At 50.9% G+C, this 22,280-nt stretch overlaps 1 protein-coding gene across 2 annotated transcripts in view; it reads left to right on the top strand.

The window, feature by feature from the left end:
• The window catches only part of ARK2C (arkadia (RNF111) C-terminal like ring finger ubiquitin ligase 2C), a 106,497-nt gene that overhangs the window by 76,301 nt on the left and 7,916 nt on the right, over window positions 1-22,280 (top strand). Inside the window, exons 2-6 of one of the 2 annotated variants that reach the window (XM_060310380.1) lie at window positions 11,414-11,729; window positions 13,392-13,502; window positions 18,266-18,395; window positions 20,048-20,152; window positions 20,462-20,557. In XM_060310380.1, coding sequence (XP_060166363.1) covers window positions 11,414-11,729; window positions 13,392-13,502; window positions 18,266-18,395; window positions 20,048-20,152; window positions 20,462-20,557 — 758 coding nt within the window. Of the gene's footprint in view, window positions 1-11,413; window positions 11,730-13,391; window positions 13,503-18,156; window positions 18,396-20,047; window positions 20,153-20,461; window positions 20,558-22,280 lie in introns of those variants that run through there. The other variant, XM_060310381.1, reaches the window with a different exon arrangement.

Genomic DNA, 22,280 nt, shown 5'->3' on the forward strand with positions numbered 1-22,280 from the left:
TGTCACACACACACACACACACACACACACACACACACCCCGCATCCCAGGGTGCCAGACCGAGGTGCCCATGGGCAGTAACAGTTGGGAATCTAATTTAATTGCCTCTGGCTCCCTCTGAAAGCAGGTACACCCCACCCGCTGGTGGAATTTAATTTCAGGGCATGGGGAGGCCAGGAGCTCCCCACACCCTGTGCCTAGACTCACTGGCTGCCATCTGAAATCCCACCGTCAGGACTTCATGATGTGACCTTGCTAAAACATAACTGCTCCTGGGGAAGCCATCGTTGCACGTCTGTCATTGCCCATCACAGTGAGCGGGCCCAGAGAGCCAGGCTGGCAGCAGGGTGGAGGAGGCATAGGAGAACACGGAGTCAGAGGAACAGAACCCTCCTTGGGGAAGCGGGAGGCCGAGGAATGATGTTACCCTCAGTCCTGCCCACAGTATTCCTAGGGCTGGGCCTTCGTGTGGGTGTAACCTGTGTGCTGCAAATCTAAACAGAGTCCTAGTCGAAGTGGCTTTCTGAACTTGGTCTGCCTGTTTTGGACACCAGGCAATGCTAATGTGAGATGGGCCCAGGTACCCTCCCTGACACTTCTTGAAAGTTGTTTTTTTTTTTTAATTTACTTGAGTCGTTATCAAGAATATTAGAAGATTATCTAAACTCATGACCTAGGATGAAGTACATATGGTTTACAAGAAAGCTAACCAGTGCCGTCAACAGTGCAGATCCCTCCTTCCTTGGCCAGGAATGGCAGGAGGCTTTCTGTTCTGGGTTTGAAAGCACTTCTTCTTCTGGGTTCGTTGGTTGTAATTCACACTGACCACCTGGTATGCTGGGCCACCCCAGTCCACATTGGATTTGCAACTGGATCCCTAGACTCGTTGAAGGAATTCCCAGTCTTTCTGTCTGCAGCGTCTCCCATATCAGTCTTTCTACGTTACACTTTACTTCCTTGAGTCACATTTGTTCCTCTGCTACCATGAAACCCCCCAGTGCTGAAATGCTGGGAGCCAGCTGTTTTGCACACTCCCAAGGCTTTTAGCAAGATGCTACTTCCTACATGTTCAACAGTTCATTTCCCTCCTTCTCTCCCTCCCTCCCTCCCTCCCCCCATCCTTCCTTCCTTCCTTCCTTCCATGAGTTCTTACTACGTATTAAGATCTGTGCCAAGCACTAGGAATACAGGTGCATGAGATAGAGCCAGGTCCTGCCCTCATGGGGTGAGGTCTTCTGACCATAGATACCTTCTACAAAATGCCCTTTTATGACCATAGTGGAAATGTTTTCATTGAGCTCCTTGGCATTAGATAGAAAAAAGGATTTTCTGGGATGGAAGATGCACAGAAGACGGTCCCATTACCTACAGGCTCTTTCCTCTTCTGTAATTGCATCCTGTCTCTAGCTGACCTCCCGCACCTGGGCTCCCTTCTCTTAACCCTGGTTTGCAACCACAACTGGAGAACTGGTCCTTTGCTGCTTGCTGGAAGTTTGCTGTTTAATTGTCTCATGCCCATGAGCAAGTAGGCTTCCTTAGGATGGCAAGTTCCCTCCCAACAGTGCTTTGAGAGCCAGGAATTCAGTTCCTCGGAAGAAGCTGAGCTTTTCATTAGAGATCAAAGGCTGGCCCTGGGGAAGCATTCACAAAGTGGCTGTAAAGAATCCCTCTGGTCATATCACTTCCTTTCTAGGCCGTTTGTTCCCATTGGTCAGGGAACCAAACTATGCAGAGGGAGGAAAGCAGACCTCTGGCAGCCAAGAAACTGAGCCAGGGAATAGGCTTCTTTGGGGTGGTCAACTGGAGCAAAAGAGGTTAATTCGATTTACCTGGAGTGAGGAAAAGAGCCAGAAAGAGCAGTCTAGGAAGCGGGGTTCTGGGCGGATGACCCACTTTCCACATTCTTCGTCTCTGATTCCTCTGGGTCGCACTCAAGTAGTTACCTCACGAGGTACACCCCAGCCCTGGTCCTGCCATTCAGACATCCCACAATTTGCCCCCTCCTCCTTCTCTCCTGTATCACCTCTCCAACCGTCCTGCATCTGAGTGGTTCACAAAGGATGCATTACCTAGCAACATGAAACTTGAACGTGTCCCATGAAACTCGCAACATGAAACTTGAACGCTGGAGAAGTTGGTGGGGGCTACTGGGAGGCTCAGAATATGCAGGAAACAAAGTTCTGAGCTGTATCAGTGCAGACAGAGGCTCCTGGGGCCATGTGGAGTAGAAGAAGGAGTCTCTCTTTGGACACCTGCCTGTGGGTTGCTTCTCCTCCTTGCATCTGCAGGCTTGGGCCCTGAGTACTCGGGTGTGCTCTCTGCTTGCCGCCACGTTCCTTCCTCCTTTCTCCATCACCCAGACGAGCTTTTCTGTGCTTTCAAAGACCAGTTTGGCCTAACTATGCTCAGGCAGGGGGTAGATGTTGCAGTGAATTTGCATCATCTCATGGTGGGCACAGAAGGGACCCTGGAGGTGCTCCAGGCCATTTCCCCTCCAGTGTTCACACTTCTCTGCTGGCAGCTAGCCAACCTCTGCATGGACACGACCAGTGATGAGGAACTTTGGAGGCCAAAGTGAATTCTAAGAAATGTCTTCCTTATGTTGACCCAGATCTACTAGAAAGAGCTAATCCCTTTGCCTGCAGCTATTACCTGACCCCGAGTCTCCTCTTTGCTACTCAACACCCAGATTCTTCAGCTGTTCCTCCTCTTAGACAACTCAAGTCCCCTCCCAACCCTGGTCTCCTCACCAGACTCCACTTCATCCCTGTCCATGTTAACACAAGGTGCCCAGAATTTGTGCCAAGACCCCAGAATTTTCCTCCATCCCTCTTTATCAGTTAAACCCTATGAATTGTAGGACCTAAAGCTTTTCACAGGACTTCCAGGGACCCTGCAGGAGTTGCCTGTGACAGGAGCACCCAATTGTGCTGGAAAGACCTTGGTCTACTCCATTAAAGTTGGGGCTTGTACTTGGCATTTTCTTAGGCCAGGGAAGAGGTCTGGGGCTGCTGGTCAATGTGGACTGGGCTGAACCTACGTGATGTCAGCCACCATGGCCATTTCCCAGCATCTCTCGCAGCAGAGATTCAGACTGCTTCCCCATGGGCACCAGCAGCTGGTCCCTCGTTATCTCATGGTTACTAGGAAGGAAAGGCTTCCTCCTGGGGGAGCTTGGGATGGGGATGGGCATGGGGAGGGGAGGTGGGGCCACCAGGGCCTGGGCAGGCAGGTTCCTCTCTGGGGTAGCATGTGTGGATGGGTGTGGGCATATGAGGAGCTGGGCGCTGGGCCGGGGGACTCTGAAATGCAGCACAGGGTGGAGCACACTGCACTGGAACTCAGGAGGCCTGGACTCCAGTCCCAACTCGGCCGTAACGACCTGGAAGACCTCGGACAAGCCACCCCCCATTTTCCAGCCTCCTCGGGGTTCTCATCCTGTTGATCAAAGGCTGTATGATCTCTTAGCCTCATTTAGCTTGAATATTCAATGATTCCATGAAGAACTGCATTTCCTTGCTAGCTAATAATCTAATACTTAACTTTTCTAAGATAACGAAGGTCTTTCTTCCTTCCTTCTTCCTTTCCTCCCTCTCTTCTTCGCGCCTCCCCGCCTCTTTCTCTTTCCTTCTCTCTTCCATTCTCTCACTTTCTTGCATTCTCTCTCCCTCCATTCTTGGAAGTTTCCTTAATCCTTCTAAGAACAAAGGACATTTACTGCATGGTATTTGTCCTGAAATCACTCACTTTACAGCTGATTATTGGCGATAAAATTTGTCCAGAAATAAAATGCCAAGTATAATAGGCAAATGCCACAAATCTGATGGAGAGAAGAGTTTCATCCACTGGGAGATTCCATCCCAGAGTTAACATCTGCCCTGGGTGGTCGAGGATGGACAGAATGCAACAGCCCTGGGAGGTAGGGTATGGGGCCAGGGGGCAGGTAAGACCCCTGGGGGTCCGGGAGAGGTGAGAGGGAAGGTCACAGGGAGCAGTGAGAGAGAGAGAGGCCAGAAGGGGTGTTTGCAAGGGATGGAACACTCAGAACTGGCTTTAGGATGATGTGGCAGCCATTGGAAGATGGATTTAGAAGTTCAGCACTGGTCTACTCTGCCTCTCCCTGCTTTGGGCTCAGTTCCGGTGCTGGACATGGGACAGAACACACAGGCTTGTCCCAACAGGAGGTGGGGCAGGAGACCTGGGTCTGGCCTGGCCTGCTGGGGGACTCCGGGGGCAGTCACGACACTCAGTGCGCAAGGTCTTCCTGTGCTTCTTACTTGGCTTCCCCGCGAGCAAGAGGAGAGGCCAGGCCAGGAGATGCCTGTGGCCGCGTCAGCGGAGAGATGTTAGCAGGTGTGTAGCACCAGGTGCATCATTGTGGGTCACGGTCTCGGAAACTGAGGCCCAGAGAAGTCCAGTGTCCCGCCTGGTCTGACAGCGAGGGGAAGCACGCAGGCCTCTAAGACGGAGCCCTTACGCCGGGTGACTCTGCCTGGCTCTGAAAGCCTCTTTGGTAGCAGAGGCCTTCCTCCCTGGCCCCTTGTGGGCAGAAATCTGCTTTCAAAAAGCTGGTTTTCTTTGCTGCTTGAGAGCTGGCTTTTCAGAGAGGAGTGGACTCTGACTCCAGCCCAGCTTCAAGGAAGTGCTCAGCAGAGACAGGTATCAGCCTTCTGTCCCTGCTGGCTGGCTGCCCTCCATCCCGGGGGGCCTTTGGGAGGGACTGTCTTTGGCCCTCCCCTCCTTTGTGACACTGCTGTGGACCCCGCCCTCCTGTTCTGCCCCCACCTCTAAGGGAGAGTGATGCGGGTCAGTGACCTGAGGACAGTGGGAATCTGACACCTGGGAACTGGCCTGGGGAGGACGGGACCTGCCAGCTTCCCTGGAAATGCGGGAAGGTTTGGTTCCCATCCTATTCTCCCAGGGTCCTGCATCCCTGGGAGGAATGGGGGACGTTCGGCCTGGTTGGCCCGTGGGTGTGCAACCTTGTCCCTGAGGCCCCTGCTGGCAGGAGGCAGTTATCCTGGGGCACTGGGGTGGGAGGCAGGCCTCCCCTGGTCCTTGCCCCCAGCACTGCCTACTCTTCTCCTTCCCTCTTCACCTGAGGGTTTGAAGGCATTGCCTCTCAGCCCTGGAGTCTGAAGGATGAAAGCCACGTTACCCTGAGGTGACCAAGTTGGTGCAGATTAGAATACAGCTAGAATATTCCTCCAGCTCAGGATGCTGCCTGCTCCTGAGAAGCCTATCAGGCCACATGGATCTGCTGTCTCCACCGACATTTCTGGCTTTCTGACTTGTTGGCCTGGCTCTTCTTAGCTCCCACCCAGGCCCAGCTCTGAGGCTCTTCTGGCCCCCTTGTCTCCATCCCCATTGTCCCCAGGAAACCTGGACCAGCCCAGCGTGTCCTCTGGGTGTCCAGGCCCCGTTTCTGCCCTGCTCTCCTCCTCAGCAGGGCCCCTCACTTTATCAAGCCTTCTAGTTCCCTGGCTCTGCCCCTCCCTCTCATTGACAATTGGCTTTCAGGAAAGACCTCAGTTCAAATCTCTGCTCTGTCATTTACCAGATGAGTGTCCATGAACCTTCCAGAGACTCGAGACCTCTGTCACTGTCCTCTCCACCCACCTTGCCCACAGCCTTTGGCCCCCACGTCCTCCACTTCTCTTTTACCTTCCCTTCCTCGTGGGGCTGTGTGGTTTCTGCTGTTCCGCCCCCTCTCCAGCTGCCAGCCGCTTTGGCTCCCTGCCCATGAGGCACGAATCAGCCACCAGCTCTTGTGGAGCACCTGCGTGCGCCAGGTGGCCATCAGGCAAGCCCCAGCACAGTGGCCTCCCCCTGCCCCAGCCCTGCCTTGCTTAGGCCCCAGGGGAGCACTCCTGCTTGAAGGTGCTGCCAGCTAGCTCTCAGGGGGTCTTCCCAGCTAGCTCTCAGGGGGGTCCTATAGCATCAGTCTCCAGAATTCTAAGGTGCACATGTTTTTCTACACATTTCTGAAACTAATTTGTGTCTTACACTTGCTGTGTTTCTTTAATGTGGTGTTTTTTTTAAAAAAAATGTAACCCCTCTTTCTCCTCACTCCCTAACAATGTTATTTAGTTCATGATGAATCCTCCAATTGATGGCATTTCAGTCCTGGGGAAATAAGACAAATGGATAATATATTCAAGGACACCTGGAGATTATTTTTTTAACCCAAAGGAGTAACTCTAATGGGAAAAATTGTAGGTTGTTTGTCGATGAGGGCATTTTGGGCTGTGTTACTCAGCTGTCACTGGTCACTGGCTTGTCATGGGCCCGACTAGTCTACCCTAAGAACTTCACTCCTCTGGTCTTAGAGACCGAACACAGCAGCTGCTACTTTCACAGACCCTACAGCACACAGGGTTGGGGTGAGTCAGGGGCCCCAGAATGGATGTCTCCTGCCTTTAATGTCCTTCTGAGCAGAGCTGATGAGACTGAGAACCCTCTGGGGATGGAGATGACAGGGGAGAGGGGGCACAAAGTCCCAGAACAGAAGTCAAAGGACTTTTGCAGGTAGAAATTGCCTGAAATACTATGAGACATATAGACACTTTTGTTCACTTTTCTCTTGCTGCCCATCCAGGAGAGAGGGCAGCTGCTCTCACTGCCCAGTGCATCAGTTGGAGGGCACAGGTTCCAGGAGAGTGGAAACCTCTCCAGGGTGGTGGTCGGTCCTCTCCCTAATGGACCTCCATAGAAACCGGAAGGGCCTCCCTCACAGGGTGGGCGCCCTCCTGGCAGGAGGGGCTTGTGGGAGGGAGGCAGCTGCTGCTCCTGGTGGTCGGAGAGGCTCCACCAGCCCCCGAGGGGGAGGACGCTGGCCTGCTCTGCCTGCTCAGTCCCTGTGCACTGCAGCTTTAAAACCTTGAGCTCACCCGGGCCTACTTGCCACTCTCTTTCCCTCTCGATTTCAAATCAGCTGGCCTTCAACCAGCCCCAGTGCGTCAGTCGCCTGGAGCCACTGCTTTTCCCTCAGTCCCTCCAGCAGTCAGCCAACCAGGTAATTACTGAGTGCCAGCTCCAGGGAGGTGCGTGGGGATCCAGAAACAGCAAGACAGGAAGCTCAGCCAGCTGGGGGCGGTGAGTGTGAAGACGCAGCTCAAGGTAGCTACTGCCAGGTGCCAAATGAGTGGTAGTGACAGGGCCTTCTACAGGAATGCAGAGGAGGAAGGCGTCCCTGGGGGCTGGCAGGCAGGGGAGGCATTTTTTGAGTTGCTGAGAGATGACCTTTAAAGACAGGGAAGGCAGCAACCAGCATGAGCAATGGCCCCGGGGTGGGAATGTGCTGGAGTGTCTGGAGATCCGATGTCGGGAGGGCTTGGGCGGGGGGGATCAGGGGCATGGAGCTTGAGGATCAGGCTAAGGGGTGTGCATCTCACCAGTAAGCAGTGGGGACGCCCCCTCTGAAGGCAGACCAGTTAGCAAACTTGCCTAAGATTCTTTGCTCTATGTACGGAGTTGGTCTTTTTCTTTTGGGCTGCATTGTCCAACACGGAAGCCGCTAACCACAAGTGGCCATCCGAACTAAGGTGTGTTGTAAGTGCCAGATGTACACTGGATTTTGAAGACTTAATATGAAAAAAAGCCCAGTGTAAAATATCTCAATAATTTTTTTATATTGAGTACATGTTGAAACAATATTTTGGATATACTGAGTTATATAACATATACTATTAAAATTAAATTCACCTGTCTCTTTTTACTTCTTTAAAGGTGGCTACTAGAAAATTTACAATTACATATGTGGCTCACATTGTAATTTAATAGACAGTGTTGGATAGGAGTCTTTACAGTATTCTTTTTTTATAAACCCCCTTCCCTTCTTCTGCAGTCATGCCTGTCTTTCACTTTGTTAGCTTTCGACAGCTCTCCTTTCCCTTCTTGCCCTCCTTCGTTTGGTCACGTGGACCTTTCCTCCTTTTTTTACGGTATGATAGATGGTGGTGAGGGAGAAGGGGGAATCCAGAGCCTGCTTGCTCAGGCTACAGCCCCTGGACTCATGGAGGCCAGAATTCACCAGGCAGAGGAGGCCCTACTGATCTGGAATGCTGGTGGGAATTAAGGTTCTAGATCATTCTTTTCTGGCTCACTTGCAGTGAGCCAGAAATGCATTTTATTTCCATTTTGTTTTGCAAATATTTATTTTTAAAAGATTAAAAAAAATCTATCAATGGCCTGCATGTCATTTACAAAGTCAGATAGCTCCAATATAAGACACATTTAGTAAATCAGCAATTGTCTGCCCCTTGCCCTCCCCACCCTAGTCCCACCACTAGAAGCTCAACATTTCCAACTCTTCTTCGAGTATTTACTTCCTGAAATATATAAATTACTAAGTAAATTTCTAAATAAATTCTTTTACTGCTCTTCGTTGATTTTTCAATTTTGACATTGTCTATTTTCTTCTTCTTATGGAAGAAATGTCCTTTTCTGTTCTAAAATAGTTTATTAATGCTTGTGTTATTAATATATAAATACTGTTCACTGCTGAACCAAGTAGTATGTAATAATTACACTTTCTGAACAATTTTTTCTCTTCCTAGAGGTAATAATTGTCTGCTTTCTGGGACATTTTTACAAATTCTTACCAAATGCTCTACAAAATTGGAAAATTCCTTCAAATACTATTTTCATGTGGCCAAATCTGACGGTAATGTTATATTTTTGATCCACCCCCAGCTACCCCTCAGAGCGCCCTCCCTCCTCCCTGCCTTGAAATGATTGCTGGAGGCCCTGTACAGCCATGTGTTTGGGAAAGCCCCCCCTTCCAGGTGGCACCCCCTATTTCTTTGCTCCTTTCTTTTGATTTGCATCAGTAGTTCTTTGAGAAAGGGTGTGAGAAGATTAATTATTTTGAGACCCTCCATGGTTGAAAATGGCGTTATTCTACTCTCACGCTTGATTAATAGTTTGGCTGGGCACAGAATTCTAGATTGAACATCTTCCCCCGACACCCCTTCAGCACCTTGAAAGCAGTTGCCCTACTGTTTTCAAGCTTCCAATGTTACCCTTGAAAAATCTGGTGCTATCCTGCTCCCAGACCCTTCGAATGGGACCAGTTTGCTTTCTCTCTGGAAGGTGTCAGAATCATCTCTCTGCCCCACTGCTTGGACATTTCCCAGGGAGATGCCTTGGTGTGTGGTTCTTCTCCCCCCTCCCCCCATTTTGCTGGGCACTCAGAGGGCCTTTTCTATCCAGAAGCTGACCGTCAGTTCTGGGAAATACTTTAAATAATTTTTTTCCACAATTTTCTCCATTCTTTCTCTCTTACTAGAAAACTGTGGAATCTTCTGACTGCATCCTTCAACGCTGGTATCTTTTTCCTCAACTCCTTGTTTTCTTGTTCTGCTTCCTGGGAAATCTCCCCAGCGTTATCTTCCAACCCTTCTGCTGAATTTCAGATTTCACCTCTTATATTTTTAATTTCCAAGAGCTCTCTTGTTTTTTCATCGCTCCTTTTTTTTTTTTTTTTTTTTTTGCGGTACGCGGACCTCTCACTGCTGTGGCCTCTCCCGTTGCGGAGCACAGGCTCCAGACGCGCAGGCTCAGCGGCCATGGCTCACGGGTCCAGCCGCTCCGCGGCACGTGGGATCCTCCCGGACTGGGACACGAACCCGTGTACCCTGAATCGGCAGGCGGACTCTCAACCACTGCGCCACCAGGGAAACCCCTTCATCGCTCCTTTTAAAGGAGCTTGTTGTTGTCTCATGGACCCGACATCATTTTTCTGAGGATATTAATTCAAGTGTTTTGAAGTTTATTTTTTTCGGATCCTTGCGTTACTTCTGTTTCTCTGAGTTTATTTTATTTTATTTAGTATATTCTTTCTCTCTTTTCACTTTGTAATCTTCCTCAAGGGACTGGTCATCCTTGGCTGTCTGTTCATATTGAAGAGTAGATCACTAGTAACTTCCAGAATCTGTGTGTGTGTGTATGGGTATGGACCTTTCAACTTACGGGCTTTATTATGGAGTCGCCAGTGGGGGACTCAACCATTTTACGGAGTACTCCCAACCAGAAGGAACTGTAGAGCTATTTCTGGGGTCAGTTTCCAACCTGGGGCTGTGGGGTTGCAGGAGAGGGGCACCTGAGTGGCAGCACCCTCTGAACCAAGAGGCAGAAGGGAGCAGGGGTTTCCAGAGTTCCATGTATAAGACTTTCACTTAACCCTCCCGTTTGAGCACGGTGCTGCACCCCTGTCCTCCTCTACTGGAGCCTTTCTGGCTCAGTTTCCCTGCAAAATGCCAGGGCGAGGGAGCGGCAGTCACTGCCCTGCATGGGAGAGGGGAGATGCCCTGGGCAGAACTGCTCCTCACAGAGACTGGCCACCAGCCTCCCTGTTCTCAGCGCCGCCATCTCTCCTGCCACCACAGGAGTTGTCCTGACCCTTCCAGCAAGTGTGGCAAGATCTGTCCACTTCTCGTTGACTGCGCCTTCATTAGGCGCTTGGTTTCCAATTCCTCAGCTCTGCTAATTGCTCCATCTGCTTTCCACCTTCCAAAAATCTGTTGACATTTGTTGCCTGCTGATGTCACCTCTCCTGTTCTCTCTGTCCTTGTCTGTTTATTTTCTCTTTATGCCTTTGCTCTCATTTCAGTGGGGTCTGGGAAGGAGCAGATATATGTTGAACCTGTCATGTTTAGCAGGAAGCCTCTGTAAAGCTTCCTGAGGTGCCAAGTTCACTTCCTTCCTTATTAAAGGACTCCAACGCTGAGAGCTGGATCTTTGCTTATGGAAAATTTGTAAGGCTTTGTCATCATCAAGGTCAATGTTATTTAGAAGGTAGTGGAGACTAGATTAAATGCAGCGTTGAGCCCAGCTTATTGCTGGAAACCTCTGCTTTTAAATAAATTATAATATTATAACAAATTATCTCATTATTACTTAAAAACTTTGTGGGATTAGATTTTTTATTTTTCTTAAAATTGCATGGAAAACAACTGCTGGTTGTTTTCTCTTTGGAAATTTGGGCTCCCTGTCGGCTGGGTCCTGGCTAGCCAAGTCTTCAGTAGAGCTCAGAGCTTGACTAGGCTGGACTCAATGTTCTCTGGGCATCGATTTAAAAAGGTAGTAGGGTCAATAAGGCTGCATGGGAGAAATTTAAGAAAGCCAAACTGCCTCCAGGGACCTTAAAATTCCTTTAACAAGTGTGTTCATTTAAAAGAGGATGCTTATCTATTTATTAAACAAAATACTCCCCCCACTCTCCAACACATACTGCACAGAGCCTTTACTAGGGAGCATCGATGACCATTTGTATACAAAAGTGATGACACTGTTGTGTTCTAATGAAGGTCTTGAGTTTCACCAGCTACAGGTTGGGGGTAGGGGGAGATGGGGTCTGTGGGAGAGGGGAGCAGGGCTGGTCCTCATGGAGTCTTTGTCATTGCTTCTCCAGGTGCCCCATTTCAAAGGTCTCAGCATCCTCACGCTACCTCCTGCCGCCACTTCCATCTGGGCCCCCCCCAGCCGCAGCAGCTCGCTCCCGACTTCCCCCTGGCCCACCCGGTGCAGTCGCAGCCGGGCCTCAGCGCCCACATGGCCCCGGCCCACCAGCACAGCGGCGCCCTGCATCAGTCGCTGACCCCGCTGCCCACCCTGCAGTTCCAGGACGTCACAGGTCCCTCCTTCCTACCTCAGGCCCTGCACCAGCAATACCTCCTGCAGCAGCAGCTCCTGGAAGCTCAGCACCGCAGGCTCCTCTCACACCCCAGGTGTGTGTGCTACCTGGGCAGGGGTTGGGCGGGGCGGGGCGGGGGCAGGGCCCAGCGCTGGACCTCTGGCTTCTACCCTGCCAGGCTTGGCCAGCAGTCAGTCACCAAATGAGTCTCTGCGTAGGAGGCAGCTTTTGATCCACTTAGAGGCATTTGTTTCGGGCAGTGAGCGCTGCCTTAACCTGATACGGGTTCCCTCTGTTGTTAGTGTGTGTCCCTGTCATATCGCCCAGGTAACTGGCCAGGAGCTGGGTAAGTGGTGGGCTAGGATGCTCACAGTGGACTTTTCAATGCTGTGGGAGACTAGACTAGGGGACCCCTCACGTCCCCTCAAACTTCATGGTCACCAGATTCTAACATTGGAGGTCCCTAAGGGATACCTCAGGACAGGGCTGGGTCAGCCCTGCCCTCAGAGAGCCCACCGTCTGGTTGGAGAGACCAGCTATGAAACAAGTGCAGAGTAAAATGAGACAATGCTAATCAAATGGGGCTGAAGTAGCTGTGGGATCCTGGGCAAGTCACTTCACCTCTCTGAGCCTCAATTGTTAAGAGAAGGAGCTGTACAAGTTAAGTGGTTCTCAAACATTTTTGTCTCAGGACCCTTTCTACACTCTTAAAAGTTACTGAGGATTACAGCAAGCTCCTGTTTATGTGGGTTATGACTATTGATACTTACCCTATTAGAAATTAAAACAGAAATTTAAAAATACTTATTAATTCATTTAAAAATAACAATAGCAAAGGTATATGTTAACACCAATAATATGTTTTTCAAAAAATAACCGTATTTTTTGCATCTAAATCAGTGAAAAGAGTGACTTTTTAAAAATACATATTTACAAATCTTTTTCATGCCTGGCTTAATAGAAGATGGCTGTGTTCTCAAGTCTTCTTCTGCTCTCAAATGTGGCAGAATCACATGTCATGTAGTTTCTAGAAAATTCCACTGTTCACTTGTGAGAGAATGAGAGTGAAAAAGCAAATAACATGATAGTATTATTATGAAATTCATTTTGACCTCGTAAACCCCATGAAGGGGTCTCAGGGACTGCCAGGGTTGCTTGGGGCACACTTTGAGCACCTCTGGACTTGATGATCCTTAAGGCCCCAAGCCTCTATGTCTGTAGAGGTTGGGGTGCCTGGGACAGAAGGTGAGTGCTGTAGGAGGTCAGAGGAAAGAGAGGTCATCATGATCTGGAGTGTTCAGGGAGGCCTTCCTGGAGGAGGTGGCTTTGCCCTGGGCCATGAAAGCTGGGAAGAGTGTGGAGAGGGTGGAGGAGAGGAGAAGAGCATGGTGGGAGCAGAGGGGGTGCACAGAGGTGGGAGAGCCTACAGGAGGCCGGTCTGTGTGTCCTGAATACATCCCACCAAGGACAGAGGGGAGCAGTAGGAGAAGGAGCAGAGAAGCTGGAGAGACCGGGTGAGACAGCTGATCTGCAGTAGTCACACCCAGGGAGAGGCTCAGTATAGTGGGCAGCCCAGAGACAGCGGGAATTTCTGAGTTATTGGCTGCTGCCCAGGAAGCTTCCTTGGAGTTTGGGACGAGGGCTGAAGGCCGCTGCTCCACACGCAGGCTGTGGGCTGGGGCTGCTGAGCACTCCTGGGGGCTGGGCTGGCCCTGGGCAGCCCTGACGCCTGGATTCCTCCTTCCCTTCCGGGCAGGCGGAGTCAGGAGCGAGTGTCTGTCCACCCTCACCGCCTCCACCCCAGCTTCGACTTCGGCCACCAACTACAGACACCTCAGCCCAGGTATCTGGCTGAGGGCACTGACTGGTGAGTGGGGTCCCTGGGGGAGGGAGGGAGGAGGGTCTTGTCTGATCCACGGAGCTCCTGTTTCCTTCACGTCAATGATGCCGGAGTCCTAATCTTCAAGCCCCAGCGTTTGCCCTGTCCACCCTCAGGGCCAGATGGCCCCCCAAGGTCCTGGTTCCAGCAATGAGCCCAGATGTGGCTAGGGGCCATCATGTGCCCAGCCTTGGGCTCAGTGTTCATGGTACTGCAGGGGAGGATGGGACAGGAATGCAAAAGCATTTCCCAAGCTCAGGGAATGTTGTGAACCAGTGGTCCCTGGGAGGGGGGCGGAAAGGAGAATCTCAGGAGCTAGCATGGTCAGGGAAGGCTTCCTGGAGGGGGTGGGCCTTGAGGAGTCCAGAGAGAAGTGCCAGGGCATGCCAGCCAGGCAAAACAGGCTCATGGAGATAGAGCCAGCTGGGTTGGAGGCAAGGACTGGGGAGATTGGCTGGGGAGAGGTTGAGGGCTTGGTTGTGGTGTCTTTGTAGGCAGCGGGCCCCTGTGACATCTTCCCACAGTCTCCTGCTCTCAGGGCAGAGGGCTTTGTTGCCCTGGGATGCATCATTGCTTTGTTTTGGATACTTGGTCCCACCCTACTCACAGGTTCTAGCTCAGGGGTGGGCTGACCTAAACTAGGGCTGGATCTAAACACCTGAACACTTGAAAAAGATGTGTAGTTCACTAAAGTATTTAGAGGTAAAGAGCATCATGCCTTCAACTTATTTTTCAATAGTTTAGGGAAAAAAATCCACGGAGAACTCTGTGTGTGTGTTTGTATGTATGGATGTATACGTGGAGAGAGAGAAGGAAATAGAAATGCAGTAAGGCAGTAAAATTTTAACACTTGGGGAATCTGAGTGAAGAGTATCCAGGAAGTTTTTGCAACTTTGAGGTAAAAAAGTGTGTGTGTGTTTTAAAGAATGTAAAAACAAACAAAAAACCTCAACGGAAAGGGATGGGCTATTTAAAAAACAGACGTACATTAGTGTCATTACTCAGCCATTTAGTCAGGCAAACTGGTGTGGGCAAGGGTTGCTTTGGAAGCAGCCTAGGACCAGACACCCAGGATGGTTCAAAAGGGTAGTTCTGGTTGACTGGACGCTAAAGGTGCTTCTAGGTGCAGGAAATGGTTGATTTAACAGGTTCCGTGTCTCCAGCTTTTAGTAGTTCTCAGGTTTTCTCTGTTAGATTTAACGCTCTCCTAAAATATAGATTGCACCACGGCCAGCTTCAGCCCAGACTTTTTCTAATTAGCAGATTCAAATTAGGAAGATTTAATTGTTGTTTGGATGAAATTCTGTCCCTCAGCAGGCAAGTCAATCCAGTTTAATTCTCTTCAGCACACAGAGCACCTGGGGTCCTTGTGTACGGCTGAGGGATCTGAACAAGGTCCAGCGTGGCAAGTGGGAGGGGATAGGAGATGCGGTGAGGCGGGTGCCGCTGAGATGCGGAAGGCGCGGTGCGGGTTAGGCCGCCGACTTGCTCTATTTGGCCAAATCTCCTGTGCTCCTCGCTCATTTCTGTCGCTCTGCATTCCTGACCCCTGTTTGCCTAGAGAAACAGAGCGGCGGGGGCCCTGAGAGGCTGGTCTGTGCCCCAGCAGGGGACGCTGGGAGGGCCCTGGGCTGAGTCCCGCCCCGGGTCCACCCGGGGCCATTTCTGCCTGTCCTGTCCCCACTTCCCAAGTAGGAGGCCCTTTCTCCTCCCTGTAATTAGCTCTGCTCCAGCAAGGGCCATCCAAGTGGTGACGAGGGGCTTTTCATCCCACCCCTCTTTTCCAGGGAGGCCTCTTCTGCCAGGAGATGTGAGGTCTGGAAATTAGATGACAGGAAATGCATTGTAGGAGGGGCTTCGCTCACCCTCTGCAAGGATCCCTGGGAGGGAGGAGGTGGGGAGTGTGTCTGCGCACCTCCCCTTTCCTTTAGAGAATCATCAGAAACCACTGACTTCTGCCCTAGTCATTCCAGGAATTGGCATGCCCCAATAGCTCTCGTCCAGCCCCAGGCCTGAGGCTGCCTGGCCCTCCCCCCATTACTTTAGGAGATTCTAGCCCTACCCAAGCAGCTGTGCGCACTGAGCATCCTGGCCTGGGAGTGTGTGGGAGCAGCAGGCCTTGGGGGATAAATCCTCCCCAATCTCCCCTTTCTGGCCTGGGCCTGATAACTTGACCCTGACCTTGAGCCCTGCTCCAGTGTCTCTGTCCTCATCGTGCTCCTTTGACTCAGTCCTGGGTTCACAGTTCTGACTCTGCCCCCAGTGCAGATGGCAGCCTGCGTGGCCACACAGCCCTAGCCCTGCCTGGGCACCTGGGAGAGGGGGGTAGGGGTGAGAGCTTCCTACCATCCTTCCCCTGCAAGCAGCTCGGCCTCAGCAAAGGAGCCCTGTTCGAGGATCCTGGGTTTGGGAAGGGATTTTTGATGAGATGATAAAAGGGGATCCCAGAGCCCACTCAGGCCCAACCTGGGCAGATCACCTCTCTCATCTGAGGGTTGAGGTGTCTTTTGCCTCTCCACTCAGCATTCCTAGAATTGGAGGGATCCTGTTCCCAGTTCCTTGGGACTTTGCTTTTGGTAGAATTCCCTGAACATCTCTCTGCTACTTTGAATCTGTTGGATTCCCTGGGACTGCTGGGCAAGTGCTAAGAGTCAGAGTTTCTGCCACGTGAGGTGCCCCGGGGAACTCCTTTCTCCGAGGCAGGTCATGGGGTGAACCCAGGCGAGGATCGGAAACCCTGGAGCCTCTAACTGGCTAGCCTGGGGCCATGGATAAGGCACTGGCCTTCTTCAGGCCTCCGCTGGGCCTGCAAAAGTGAGGGACTGGACTAAGAGAATTTCTAAGTTTGCTTCCAACTGGCTCCAAGAGTTACCTCATGTCCCAAGTGACAGACTCATCAGGAGTTGTTCCAGGGATGTGGGCTAATATATAGAAGAAATGTAGGAATATATATATATGTCATACTGTATAGGCATCACAGCTGGAAGCAGAAATTCCTTTAATGATCCTCATATTAAAAAAAAAGATAGGGCTTCCCTGGTGGTGCAGTGGTTGAGAGTCCGCCTGCCGATGCAGGGGACGCGGGTTCGTGTCCCGGTCTGGGAAGATCCCACATTCCGCGAAGCGGCTGGGTCCGTGAGCCATGGCTGCTGAGCCTGCGCGTCCGGAGCCTGCGCGTCCGGAGCCTGCGCTCCGCAACGGGAGAGGCAGCAACAGTGAGAGGCCCGCGTACCGAAAAAAAAAAAAAAAAAAGTATTTGTTGAATCAGGCTTTTTTTCCTGTAGTTTCCCCTCATCTGGATTTTGCTGGTTATGCTCTGTAGGTGTCACCTCAGACGCCCCTTGGTTTGCTAAACTCACTATACACTGGCACCCAGGTTGCGACTTGAGCAGATACAGCTTCAACTTGCATTTTCTGGCAAAAAACACTTCATACGAGGTGCTGTGTTCTTCCAGCAGATGGCTGGTTGTCTCTCCTGTGTGATGTTAGTAGCAATTGATAATCTTTGCCCAGATCCTTTATTTCTTTAGGGGATGAAGGAATGTGACAAATAATTCAATCATTCCTTATTCATTTATTAGCTAGACAACTTTCATAAAGAGCAATTTTCCTTCATCCACGATTTGGTTACCCTGCAGTACAGTTAACAGAGGAAAGGCAGGATAAATGTTTGGTTCTTCCCCTTTATTTTCTATTTTATTTTACTTTTTGCGGTACGCGGGCTTCTCACTGTTGTGGCCTCTCCCGTTGCGGAGCACAGGCTCCGGACGCGCAGGCTCAGCGGCCATGGCTCACGGGCCCAGCCGCTCCACGGCATCCTCCCGGACCGGGGCACGAACCCGTGTCCCATGCATTGGCAGGCGGACTCTCAACCGCTGCGCCACCAGGGAAGCCCCTTCCCCTTTATTTATTAGTTTTCAAAATGAAGCATTGGTTCCCTTGCATCCTTCAAAGGGGACCAGTTTTCTTTAGCATCATTTCATTCTCACGGATTTGAACCTATTTGATGTATTTTAGTCTATTGCAGTTACACTCATTGATACAAAATGCCCAAAGTCTGCCAGTGGGAGCCTCTCCAGGATGGTTCCCGAATCCTTTTGACTTGACCTTGATAACTTCCTTGCTTTTAGTTATGACAAGATGTTTCAATCTCACGTTGCACTTTTTGTTTTTTCTGTCTCAGACCAGAACTTAGCCATTTTCCAAGGAACACTGGATCCTTTTCAGTTGATTGATTTTTAAGTGAAATGAGTTTCCTGTATGGTGAGGAGCAGGGGCGGTGGTCCAGGAGAGCTTTCCTGCCTCACAGCTGCAGGTCCCTCTCCTATTATTTTCTCAAAGTGGTTAAAGTATGGCCTCTGCCCCCCTCCACTCTATCTGGAGCTGTCTTTCCTTTGCTCTGTATCCGTGACCGGCTTATTTGGATTCCTCTTTCAGCATTTCTCTCAGGGACGGGCTTTGGTGCACTAGTCTCAAGTAGTGTGAGGCCCAGACTATACCGGTCCCTTCGATCTAGCAGAGCCCTTCCTTCTCCGAGTCTCGGCTCCCTTCGCCGTAAAGAGAGGGGCGGGGCTTCTCCGAGTCTCGGCTCCCTTCGCCTTAAAGAGAGGGGCGGGGCTGGGCGAGACTGAACCCCTTGCAGCTCCGGCAGTTTGTGACTCTGATTCTACTCGACGGGCTTGATGTCTGAGGTCCCTTCTGCAACCCGATGGCCGGATCACCTGTGCTTCACCGTGGCTGTGTCCCTGCAGGGATCTCAGTGTGGACACCGGCTTGAGTCCCGCTCAGTTCCAGGTGCGGCCCATGCCCCAGCACTATCAGCATTACCTAGCGACTCCTCGAATGCACCACTTTCCCCGAAACTCCTCCTCCACGCAGATGGTGAGTGAGAGGCTCTGCCAGGAAACTGACTCCCTTGCTGCCTGTTGGTGCCAATGGTGGGCTGAGGCCTGTGGCTCCCTTGTGTCCTGCCCGGCTGTGTCCTGAGCACAGGCAGGTCAGCCGCTCCCCTCCCCTCCCAGCTCCTATTCCCAACTGGGCTTGAAGGGGAAAGAAAGCAAAGCTGCTGGACCAGAAGCCAGCACTGCTGAAAGGAGGTGGGGCACTGGGGGTGGGGCAAGGGACCCTGTGGCAGGCCCCGGTCTGGGGGCTGGGAGGTGGAGTGAGGGAGGGTGGGGGGAAGGCTCAGGGCTAAGAGCAAGCAGCGTAGTCCCTGGACCCCACGTGACCTCATTTAGTTAATTTATTGGGTCAGCTTCTCCCGGGGCTTTGGTTTTACTTATCCGTGAAATGGGATGAAGATGCCTGGTGTGGGGAACACAGGAGACCCCAGAAGTGGCCCCTGAGGCTGCCTGCTGATCTGGTGCTGCCTTGTGCAGAGGGCCGGCCTTCAGCGCCGCAGGGTGTGGCGACTGTGGTGGGGTTTGGGGCCTTTGCGTCCCTGGCATCCCGAGCTGTGTGGAATGAAGGTGAAGATAGTTCACTAAAGCAGCGAAAGGCTGATTGAAAACCTTATTTCCAGACAGCTTCTTCATGCTGCTGCCCTAGAGCATAATTCGGCCCTTCCAGCCCTTGCCTTTGCCCTTTAACCACTCAGCACCTCAGTCTCCTCCTGTGTAAAATGAGAGGCTTGGATGAATAATCCCAGAATCCTTGTCAGCTCGGAAGTTCTAAGGTTCGCCTTAAGAAGCACCATCTCCTAAGAATAACAGCTAGTGGTTATTGAGCGCTCGCTGCATACCAGGCACCGTTCTAATCACTAGCCTCGCAAAAACACCACACGAAAGGTTTTATCCCTGTTTTACAGATTGGCAAACTGAGGCATAGAAAGATTAAGTCCAGGATCGTGCAGGAGTAAGCTGAGGAGCTCTGACTCACAGCTGGAGACAGGGTGAGGGTCAGGGTGAGGTGAGTGAGGCAGGGCCGTGCAAGGAAAGGATCAGGTCCTGTTTTTATTTAAAATTTTGATAGTTTGTTCATCATGGGTTCTTTGCATTAATTTTGATTTTAAAATACTACATTAAAGTATTATTTATCTTGGTTACTGAGTCATTCGGTGCCTCCTTAAATTTTGTGCCCTCACTTGCCCCACCCTGTTCTGGGCAGTACAGAGCAGAGGGGAAGGGAGTGAACTTTGCCATCCGACTGCCTGGGTTTGAAACCATGGTTCTGTCACTTACTTCATCCGCTTGTGTCTCACTTACCCTATCAGCAAAATGGGAATAGTAATTGCACCCAGGTTACAGGTCAGGTGAGATGATTCAATTAATCGTTTGAAGGACTTAACAGTGCCTGCCATGAAATAAATGCCCAGTCAGGTTAGTTGTTACTTTTTACTGATTTTGTTATTCTTTCTGGGGCTGGTTCGGCCCAGGCTTGGTTCTTGATGAGGACAGGGGGACACAGGAGGAGGAAAGACAGTGCTTCCGAACACCACAGCATCTCAGGGGTGCGCTGATTGGCTACGGGAGGGGGAGTCAGAAGCTGGGCTCTTGGAGCCTGGAATCCTGTCTGAGGCGTTTTCTCCCCAACAGGTCGTCCATGAAATCCGAAACTACCCTTACCCTCAGCTTCACTTCCTTGCTCTCCAGGGACTGAATGCCAGCAGACACACCTCCGCTGTGCGGGACAGCTATGAGGTACGCCCCGCCCCTCTGTCTGGGGACCCTCCCGTCAGCCTGGCTCCCGCCGGCTTGGTGGAGATGCCACTGTCCCCTCTCCCTCCCCTGCGGGTGGGGAGGGCATGGGTGGTAGGCGTAGCCTCAGGGTTGAGAGTAGGAGAGAGAAGAAGAGAGTGAGTAGAGATCTCGCAGTCTTTGAGCATTTGACAATTCTTCCCATCGACGTGAATGCTCTGCAGGTCTCTCAGTGCCCCTCCTCCTTATCATGAGTGCATGCGTGTGTTTGCACGTGCAGAATGCACACATCCACATGTTCTCTCTTTGTAGGAGCTGCTGCAGCTCGAGGACAGGTTGGGAAATGTGACTCGGGGAGCTGTACAGAACACCATTGAGAGGTTCACCTTCCCCCACAAGTACAAGAAGGTGAGCCAACCAGCAGGTCAGCCTGCATAGTTGGGGTTGGGGTGGGTACGATCTAGTTGACCCTGGCCCAGCTTTCCACCGAGGGGCACGGTCCGAACTCTAGAAGCTTTTGCTCTGGCTAGATGCTCTGAAGCTCTGCTACCTTCCCAGGGTCTTCTCCCTTGCTTCTGCCAGGTGTGACCAGGAAGGGAGCTGGGTATGTGTGTGTGCATGTGGACTTGTGAGTGGGTGTACAGAGAGATGAATGTTTGTATCTGAATGAGGAGGGCCAAGGGAGCACCTGCACTGCAGGCTAAGATTTACCTTAGAAAAGATTCCAAGTCCAATCTCACATGTGGACAAACAGGCGGCTAAGCCTTCAGAGCGTAGGTTTCCAGTCCTCGGTGAGCGTCAGGTTTGCGTGGGCTGCTTTTAAAGCCACAGATTCACAGGCTCTACCCTAAGCCTGTGGAGGAAGACTCTCCAGGAAGACTCTGGAGTAGGACTGGAGTCCAGGAATTGGAGTTAAATTTAAAAAAAAAATTCAAATAAATAAGAAATTTGGAAGTAACCAATCTGTCTTTCAATAAGTAAATGGGTACGTAAACTTTGGTAGATCCATACAATGGAATATTATTCCATGATTTAAAAAAATAAGCTATTAAGCCATGAATAGATGTGATGCAGAAAATATGTATTAAATGCATATTAGTAAGTGAAAGAAGCTGACTTGAAAAGGCTGCATACTGTATGATTCCAAATACACAGCATTCTAGAAAAGGTAAGAGTAGACGGTAAAAAGATCCACTGTTGCCAGGGGCTTTAGGAGAGGGATAGGCAAATGAATAGGTGGATGATAGGGGACTTTTAGGGCAGTGAAACTATTTTTTATGCTACTATAATGGTGGACATGACATGACATTGTGCATTTGTTAAACCCTTAGAACCCTAATGTAAATTAATGGACTTTATTAATAATGATATATCACTCCTGGTGCATCAGTTCTAACAAATGTACCACACTAGTGCAAGATATTAATAGGGCAAACTCTGAGTTTTGAGAGGGGAAGGGAGGGAACACACTGTATTTTCTGCTGAGTTTTCGAATAAACTAACACTGCTCTATGAAATAAAGTCTGCCATGAAAACAGGTAAATAAATACTTTTTTTTTTTTTGCGGTACGCGGGCCTGTCACTGTTGTGGCCTCTCCCGTTGCGGAGCACAGGCTCCGGATGCGCAGGCTCAGCGGCCATGGCTCACGGGCCCAGCCGCTCCGCGGCATGTGGGATCTTCTCAGATCGAGGCACAAACCCGTGTCCCCCGCATCGGCAGGCACACTCTCAACCACTGAGCCACCAGGGAAGCCCAATACTTTTTAAAATTTAGGAATTAAAAGCTTGAGAAGCACTGAGAAACTTGGAGCAGGAAAATGCTCATGGTGGTCACGCTGGAGCCCATCTTCACCCCCTCAGGAGGCCACAGGCTGCAGTGGCTGTGAGCACTAGGTGTTGGAAACAGACGGGGCCAGTTTTGAATTTCAGTTTTACTACTGTCTTTGGGCTGCTATAACAAAATGCCTTCTACTTAGTGGCTTAAACAACAAACATTTATTTCTGACAGTTTTGGAGGCTGGGAAGTCCAAGACCAAGGCACTGGCAGATTTGGTTCTTGGTGAGGGCTCTCTTCCAGGCTGGCAGACGGCTGACTTCTTGCTGTGTCCTCACATGGCAGAGAGGAAGCTCT

This window comes from Globicephala melas, chromosome 13 (genome assembly GCF_963455315.2).
Source record: "Globicephala melas chromosome 13, mGloMel1.2, whole genome shotgun sequence".
In the NCBI taxonomy this organism is placed as follows: domain Eukaryota; kingdom Metazoa; phylum Chordata; class Mammalia; order Artiodactyla; family Delphinidae; genus Globicephala; species Globicephala melas.